At 38.8% G+C, this 9,332-nt stretch overlaps 2 protein-coding genes across 5 annotated transcripts in view; one reads left to right on the top strand and one right to left on the bottom strand.

The window, feature by feature from the left end:
* FBXO16 (F-box protein 16) overlaps positions 1-9,332 on the bottom strand; it is a 56,538-nt gene that overhangs the window by 28,502 nt on the left and 18,704 nt on the right. For 3 of the 4 annotated variants that reach the window (XM_019636225.1, XM_019636224.1, XM_019636226.1), the window contains exons 4-5: positions 5,294-5,500; positions 582-746 (exon numbers count right to left, since the gene is read on the bottom strand). In XM_019636225.1, the coding sequence (XP_019491770.1) occupies positions 582-746; positions 5,294-5,500 (372 nt within the window). The remainder of the gene's footprint in view (positions 1-581; positions 747-5,293; positions 5,501-9,332) is intronic. The other variant, XM_019636227.1, reaches the window with a different exon arrangement.
* Positions 9,226-9,332, top strand: part of LOC109379570 (prefoldin subunit 4-like) — an 822-nt gene continuing 715 nt past the window's right edge. Inside the window, exon 1 of the mRNA XM_019636228.1 lies at positions 9,226-9,318. Within this exon, the coding sequence (XP_019491773.1) occupies positions 9,226-9,318 (93 nt within the window). The remainder of the gene's footprint in view (positions 9,319-9,332) is intronic.

Consider the following 9,332-nt stretch of genomic DNA (forward strand, 5'->3'; position numbering starts at 1 on the left):
CTGAGCCATCCTGCTACCTGTTGGCAGCTCAGCGGCTGCTCAGCTTGGGCTGGACTCGAACCGCTGTTGCTCAGAGCTCAAACTCTTGGGCGAGCTCTTAACCAACTGAGCCACTTGGCTGGCCCTGCTTACTTCTTGATATACTAGAAAACTTTTCCTTACAAATAACAAAAAATAAATTTCAGGTCACCTGGACGAATCATAGCAATTTGAATTAGTAAAGTAAAATGTGATGGTCCATACATAACAAATACTATAAGCATTACCACAGAGTCCCAGTGTCAGAATTGTCTGGCGTGGGAGTCAGACACACAAAAATCCAGGACCTGGGCTGAGTGAGAAATGCCAGTCCTAACCTCCTGGGTGGAACTATGATTTGGGAGTGTCGGATGAGGGCTCTCAGATAACATGGATATCTTGAATGGGCTGTCAAGTTCTCAAAAAAGGAGAATTTGGAAGTCATACTAGACTTCTTTGAACCAACTCCCTGTCCCAAATTCCAGTGTGATCATTTAGTCTTAGTTCTAGAATTCCTAAAGAGCTGATGTTTGTACATTTGTTGCTTTGTGCCCCAAATTTACCTTAGGCTTGGTAACATGAAGTTCTTTCACCATTTGAATGTAGTGCTTCTTCCATATACCCTGCTCAAAGGGCGTTGGAGAAAAACTGATGCACCAGTTAAACCGTAAACATTTGAGCATCCAGAGCTGATCCAGCTCCGTTAAGTTCTTCCAATGCCAGCTCACCTGGAAAAACATGACCAACAAAAAAAAAGTCTACTCAGTTTACATGTCCACTTTCTCTAGGTTTTGAGTGGTCATGTCATCCTGGACCTGAAATAACTTTTTTGTTCTTTCTTTCCAAATCACAGCTTATTTACTGCCTACCTGAAATGCTTCTTATCCAGGCTGAAGGATTTTCTTTAAATGTGAATCCAGACTTAGAATCAGAGTCAACTAATATTTATCGAGCATCTATTAATTATTCTCATAGCAACCAATCTAAGGAGAAAAGTAAAATGATTTCTCTCATATTGCAAATGAGGAAACGAAGGCTCAGACACAGACTTTGGAATTTCCTAAAGGTTTCTGAATTTCATATGACAGTTACACAAAGGTGATAGAAACTCAGGTCTGCATATTGTTTACTCTTTTCATGGTATGTGTCTGTTTTCCCTCCATTCTTATGATTTAACTAAAAACAAGCGTTATAAACAGAACTCATAAACACTGATACTAGCTGGTATGTCCTATATCACCTTTAGGATTCTGTAGCACACAAAGTATTTGTTCTGTACATTCCATTTCCATAGCATTATGGTCAATCTCATACACTCAGCAAACAGTGGAGGCGACCCTATATGTAGCAGTATTTACACTAATTTATTTCCCATTTTGAATAAGTCTTACTGGAAACTAGCATCAAGTTGATACATCAAGTTGACACTAGGGGTTCTATGTCTTAGCTGTTAAGGGTTGCAAAGACGACATCTCACCTTCAAACCCAAATTTCGTCCTTGGAAAACTGGAAAACTCTTTTTCAAGATTAATTAACTAATAATTTTAAACACCAAAAATAACAAACAAACAGAACACTCTATAATGAGCCTTGCTATCCATACACCCACTTGTCTATCAGCTCTCCACCATGTATTGAGTTCCTAATATGCTTGGCATTGTTTTATGTGCTGAAGATGAGACATGCAGGAAAAAAGGAGGGCACAATTAGAAGAAATAAGAGGTTAAGGAGCTGGAAGGAAGAAAAAGGTTAGAGGATCTGATAGAGCCCCCAGGCAGGAACTGAAATCACACCTACTTTATTCAACCCAGAATGAAACAACACAGATCTTTATCCCCTGATAGCTAATTAACTCAGAATTCAGTGGAGAGGTGAGGTTTTGGAGGGAGGGGATGGGGAAAAAAATGTATCAATATTATTCTGTTCCTTAGATCTTGTTTAGACCTGAGTATTTAAGTAGGTTCTCCCCACCCACCATAGATAAGGTTTTTGTTTGTTTTGCTTTTTATTTTTGTTTTTTAAAGGTCGACAAGAATGAGAATTGTAAGTAGATAAAACTATAAGATACCCCTTATATCTTTTAAGCAGCTCAAAGCTCATCTTACTGTAATAAATTTATTGTTCACTTTGCATCTAGCTGAAGAACAACTACCTGTGTCTTCCTCACAGTCAGTACTGGGAATAAATATAATGCTGAAATCTTGCAAGACTGACATATGGTACACATAGATGATAGGATTAGCTATTTCAAATAACATTTCCCTTGAATGACAACATTCTCATTGAGGAAAATTTGGAAAATTCCGAGAAGTTCAAAGAAAAACAATACCCATAACCCCATCAAACAGAGATGAACATTATCAACAACCTGGTAGAGTTCTTTTCCTTTCTGTCTTTTATTTTATTTTTTTTAGTTGGGGAATTGGGGGAGGGGAACAGCGTTGGGGAATCAGGGAAGGGCAACAGACAAGTTGCTGTCCTTTTGTTCTTCAGTCTAGTTGTGGAGGATGTCGCTTTACTGGCCCATGTTGGTATTATCATTGCACTCTTCCTGGGTGAGGCAGATTGGCTGCCGGCCTCTGGACGGCCGCTCACGGTGGCTGCCGGCCCCTCATGCTGGCTGCTGGCCACTCACGGTAGCTTATGGCAGCACACTGCAGCCCCACTGCAGCCTACGCTGTCACTGGTGACTCACGGAAGCCCAGCTCCAGGTTGAGCTGTCGTTCACCACCTTAGCTGTAGAGGACGCAGTGTCACTGGCCCTCATGTGGGATCCGAACTGGGGCCCTGCTACTCAGAGCTGGTGTCCCAAGCCAGCTCTTAACCAACATGCCACTCGGCTGGCCCTGCTATGCTCTTTTTAAAAGATTGTTTCAGTTTTGGAATAAGTAATATATGTACATCAATACTAAATTTAAAGATAAAAAGGGGCACACGGTAAAAAGGAAGTCTCTCTCTCATTCCAGTCCTCTAGTCACTCATTTCCTTCCCTTGGGTGTAACCACTGTTACATGCTTCTCGTGTGTCAGTCCAGAAATATTCTAGACCTATATTAACAAATGTGTATGTATTCTTTATCTTCAAAAATGGTAGGACAGTTCTGTACCTTTGCTTTTTTAAACTGATGATCTTAGGGATTGCTGCAATTTATTCAACCAGTCCTCTAAAGGTGGACATTTCCATTGTTTCCAAACTTTTGCTATTACAACTAATGTTACATTACTCTTGTACAGACATAATGTTGCATATGTTGAAGTATACTCGTCAAATTCCAAGGTCAAACGGAATCTTTATTTAAATATTTAATATTCTGAAAATGTTCTCCATGACGATTGTACCCATTTGTCTACCAACAATATATGAAAATTCTTGTTTCCTCATGCCCTCACCAATACAGAATGTTATCATTAAAAAATATATTAACCTAGGGCCGGCCGAGTGGCTCAGTTGGTTAAGAGCTCGCTCAAGAGTTTGAGCTCTGAGCAACAGCGGTTCGATGCCTGGCCCGAGATGAGCAGCCGCTGAGCTGCCAACAGATGGCAGGATGGCTCAGCTTAAAAAATATATATATATTAACCTGAATCATGAACGATGACATGACCTAATGAGGTTAAGTATCTTACATATTTTAGATACATCTACATTTCTTTCTGTGAACCACTTGTTCATTTCCTGTGCTCATTTTTCTGCTGGGTTGTTGGCTTTTTTTTTCTTCTTCTTAATATAGATTTATAGGAATTCTCTAAAAAATAAGGATATTAGTCCTTTGTTGGCAATATGTGTTTTCCCTGTTTAAATGAGATGGTCAGTATGTTTAGTCTGTATAATTTGGATTAACTCCCAACATACATTTGTGTTGTTCTTTTCTACAGAGCAATTTTAAGTTTTATAGTCACAATTGAAAATCTAGCTTTCTTTATACTTATTTATAAAATATATAACAAATATTATATATATATATAAAATGAATAAAGCAAGATTGTAAATTGTATTTCTTTTTTTTTTTTAAGATTTTTATTGAGGAATTGCGGGGATGGGAACAGTGCTGGGGAATCGGGGGAAGGGGAACAGAAAAGTTGCTGTCCTTTTGTTCTTCAGTCTATTTGTGGAGGACGTTGCTTCACTGGCCCAAGTTGGCACAATCATTGAGCTCTTCCTGGGCAAGGGAGATCAGTTGCCGTCTTCTGGATGGCCACTCACAGCAGCTGCTGGCCGCTCACACTGGCTGCTAGCTTCACATGGTAGCCCATGACAACGCACTGCAGCAGGGGCTGCAGACTACACTGTCACCGACTCACGGCAGCCCAGCTCCAGGTTGAGCTGTTGTTCAGCATTTTAGCTGTAGAGGGCAGTGTCACTGGCCCTCATATGTGGGATCCGAACTGGGGCCCTCTGGCATCCCAAGCCAGCTCTTAACCACCGTGCCACTCAGCCGGCCCAAATTCATCTTCTTAATTTTAAAAACTGAAGCTAATATGTTACACATATGTAAATACATAATTAACAGGTAATTTCTGGTGTTACTAGTAGACTGTATGAAAATATTCAACAAAATGACTACCAGTTTTATATCTTAGGTAATTTAACTATAGTTTAATACACCATGGAATTACTTATAAGAAAATAATGGTCAGTTCCTTTTCCAAGGCCTCTGTGAGCATGTCTGCTCACTCTGAACTCTTTCAGTTTCATATTCTTATGTCCATATCTCATTAGCACTTTATTTTTAGCTTTTCTATTTATAAGTGGCCTGCACTACACAATTTAGGATTGTATACAATAGTAGTCACATGCTGTGCAATATAAGACTATCCTGCTAATGAACCATTTTTTCTATGTGTGTTTGTCCCTCCAACGAGCTAATCCTTTTTTTTTTTGTGGACATTAATGATGTCTTATACTTTTTCCTCCCTTTTGTGCACTAAATACAAAGTTAGACACCAAGGAGATGGGGGTTAATCCAAATTCTACAGGCTAAACATACTGACCATCTAATCTCTTTCTTGGTTTTGTGTACAGTGAGCCTTCATTTAACATTGTCGATAGGTTCTGCAACTTTAAGTGAAATAAGGTACAATGAAACCAGTTTTACCATAGGCTAATTGACACAAACAAGAGTTAATTTCCTACGGCATCTCATCAATGATATAACGAAATTAAGTTAAACAAAATGACGTTATTTGAGAACCTGCTGTACGTGAATTTTTCCCCCCTCAAGTTTCAGAGTTTTCTAGGCTGTCCTTAGAAAATGCCCTAAATTGCTTCTTTGCTTTACCTGTGCACAACGACAAAGGCTTCGAGGGTCCAGGAAAGAAAAGATGTATAAGGATAACACCCTTGGAAGTTTGGTCGTAAAATCCAGAGCTTCTGCTGGAATTTTTTCCTGCAGCTTTCGACAGCAGAACTTTTGCTGTGACAGGGAGCAGCGTTCTAACAAGCCTGTCAGAATTCTTCTCCTTTGAGAGTCTGTCCATTTGTCAAACTGGGGGAAAAAAAAGGACAAAAGACAGAAGAAAATAAAAAGTTAGGTTTAGTCTCATACCAGAGATTCATTATGAGAAAGATATAAGAATGGCATAGAAAGTGAGTTTAGTAATTTATTCCTAATAAACAGCACATATTTCTTTCCCTAATTAGTAAATTCCATATGTAGTAATTCCACATTTACTTCCTTGTCTTTTATCACATTTATATTCATGATCCTGTGCAAGACCTGAGTGTGTACTCAAAAGTGCACTTGACCTCAGAACTTGCAGTTACATAAGCACTGTAAATTGGGAGCTGGCCATATCCTTAAACTGATAAAATACATAATTACAAAATATAATTTCAAGAGATAGCATCTGGGCAGCTACCCTTCCTCTAGAGTTTCTATATTAGCTCATCAGTGCCAAACTCCAGGACCAGGAGCAAACCTTGCATTCACAGTTGGAAAGAAGGTATAACATGCAAATATTCCTGAGAAAGGGAGCATATTGGGTCAGAGTTCCACTACGGTGTAAATGACTGATGTGATTGGAGAGGAAATGTCAATAGGAGGACCTGGGAAAAAAAGAGTGCTAGAGACAGGAAGTAGATGTCAAAGTAATCTGGGGCATGCCAAACAAAACCTTTGATTACTTCACAATTTTCCCCAGGGATAATCTTAAACCAGCCCCAAGATCAGCGAATAATTAAAGATAAGAACTTGAGGGCTCTCCAAAACCCAAAGAAAGGCTATATGGGAACACCTTTCAGCTTAATAAGCCACTTTACTGGAGTCTAAACCTCTCTTTTCTTCTTTAGCCCATTGAGAACATAGGCAAATTTGGGGCTACTTGTGTTTTGTATACAATGCATTGTACATGTAGATATTTATTACAGTTATTATAAAGTAATCAGAGTTCTACAATGAACTTTATTATAATCATAAAATACTCTGACTACCTAAAAAGGCATATAAAGCAAATAGTCATATAATGTATTTTTTTAATTAGTAGGAATACTTTAAATTTGATTATTGGGGAATTGGGGGGATGGGAACAGCACTGGGGAATTGGGGAAGGGGAACAGACAAGTTGCTGTTGTTTTGTTCTTCAGTCTAGTTGTGGAGGACGTTGCTTCACTGGCCCAAGTTGGTATCATCATTGCACTCTTCTCTGGTGAGGCAGATCAGTCGCCGGCTTCTGGACGGCCGCTCACTGTGGCTGCTGGCCGCTCACGCTGGCTGCTGGCTACATACGGTAGCCCGTGGCAACCCACTGCCACAGGGGCTGCAGCCTACACAGTCGCCGGCAACTCATGGCAGCCCAGCTCCAGGTTGAGCTGTTGTTCAGCACTTTTTAGCTGTGGAGGGCAGTGTCACTGGCCCTCATATGTGGGATCTGAACCGGGGCCCTCTGGCGTCCCAAGCCAGTTCTTAACCATTGCGCCACTCGGTCGGCCCAGTAGGAATACTTCTTGATTAAAACTATTATAGATCTATTCAATGACCCGGGAATCTCACTTGGGAGGCTATAATTCAAGAAGGAGAAAAAAACTAAAATGAATGAAAACACAAAAAACCTTTCATTTACAAATTAAATGAAAATGATTATTCATACATAAATGTTTCCTGTTTTCTCCTATCCTGTTTCTGTACAATCTATTATCTTCAATTCCCACAGAAGGTGACATCTCTCCTTTAGGGATGGATTATTAAAATGAATAGAACAGAACAGAATAGAATAGAAGCCAGAACAGAATGACTAGGGCCAGGAGAAAGACCAGGCCCAAGCAGATACATTGATCTATAAAATAAAGGGCCACACAGAAGATATGTGGGGTTTTGGCTTGTTGGGAGTTTGGGAGTTCAGACTGCCATTGCCTTGATGGCAGTTAGACTTCAAGAGAACCGAGAAATGAAGGAAGGGGATCTGGGAAATACTAACAATTTTGAACTGGACACTCTGTGATTTTTCTTTGAGGGACAATGAAAATTGAAATTTATTTTTAAAATTATTTTTAGGCATTGCTGTGTAGAAACTGAGCTACACAGGGACCCAGGATGATTATAGTTAAAAAAAATTTTTTTCCTGAGGTATTAATATCACTGTAAGAAATCAGAAATAACCCAAAATGCCTAACAGTAGGGGATCAGCTAAGCAAACTAATATATCAACACGATAAAAGAAAGTGTGGCATTATTTATGTTGATGATAGACTTGGGAATGAGATAGGCCATTGGGAATCTTACTTAGAATATCCTATTATTTCTAATCCTCATTAGAAATAAATTACTACATCCCAGCTCCACCACTAACAACCTCTTTCAGACTTAATTTCCTCATTTATACATTAAAAATGATTATACCTACATTGTAGGATTGTTGTGAGGAGTAAATATAATATATGTATAAAATTCCTAATAGAGCGCATGGCTTATTATAGACATGGCAGCTATTATTATAAACTATTATAGTGAAATAAAAAATAATAAGAATGTGGGTTGAATCGATGTAAAATGAATATATATGCAAACAATTAAATTAAAAAACATAAAATTATGTTTGTACATTGACAGGGATGGGAAATACATTGAGAATGATTGAGATTGGCTCATCTACTTTCGTTGGGCTCAGATTGAAGGAATGACTTAAAACGAATATAAAAGAACATTAGGATTATAAAATGCTGAAGAAATCTATAAAAGAAAACATTTTTCTTTAGCGATTAAAAAGACAATTACATTGGTTCCTCATTTCCCTGATTACAATGATCAAAGGTAATTCAAATTTGTCTTTGATAGGTGTTCTTTGCCTCGAGGGATTTTCCTTTCTAATGGTGTTTGTTTAGGTTAATAGGAAATGAATTTGCATTCCTTGAACTCCTACCAATTGAATATGATGACTCAGAAGAATGCTTAACAGTTGGGGAAAACCCCTTTGGCATTTAAAAAGTGTTAGGACTAATCCAAAAAGTAAATAGTCCATGGAAAATTAACTGTCCAGGAATTTGATAATCTCCCACTTCTCTCCCATCACCTCTCAAGTGAAAATACTCATAACATAGCAGCCAGAGACGCAAGGTGTGAGACTGGGGAGCAGCTAGGACCATTCTCCTATCCTGGTTTCACATATGGTGCCTCACTTCACAGTTAGCTCATTTACTACATTACATCATATCATATTTATAATTATATTTTATAATTATCTCAATGCCTCTTTATAGAGTTTTCTTAACTCAATAGAATTGTGAAAATCCTATTTTCAGAGTAGCTGTTACAAGGATTCTTGCTGCAGATTCAAGAAGTGAAGACAGTTGCTAGAGCCATCAGGCTCCACTTGTCTCACACACACTGAATGGCCAAGGAAAGCTCACGGGGAAATGAGAGACAAGAGAGAGGAAGGCTTGGTATTTTGTGCTTGTTGGTTATATTATTTTAACCTGACTGAGTTCCTCAAGTCCTACTGTCAAAAACTTAATTTCACAATTAAAGTATGAATACATTCTTGTTTTAAAAGTTCCAAATAAGTACATACAGAAATAAACATCAAAATCCTCTTGAACCATTCCTCCTCATCGAATCTCACTCTATTTCCCAGAAACAACCACTGCTCACAGTTTGATGCCCATGCATTTCTATGCATTTGCCTACACACATATCCATTAATAGGAAGCAGTCAGATTAATTAGAGTATACCCATCCTGTGGAATACTACACAGCAGTTTAAAAAACAAGCAAAGAAGATGGCAGCCACCATGGAGAAGGCGGCTGCAGGAGATGTCAGCGTTACTTTTGAAGATCAACAAAAGATAAACAAGGGCCGGCCGAGTGGCTCAGTTGGTTAAGAGCT

Source organism: Hipposideros armiger, unplaced genomic scaffold, assembly GCF_001890085.2.
Source record: "Hipposideros armiger isolate ML-2016 unplaced genomic scaffold, ASM189008v1 scaffold_27, whole genome shotgun sequence".
Taxonomy (NCBI): domain Eukaryota; kingdom Metazoa; phylum Chordata; class Mammalia; order Chiroptera; family Hipposideridae; genus Hipposideros; species Hipposideros armiger.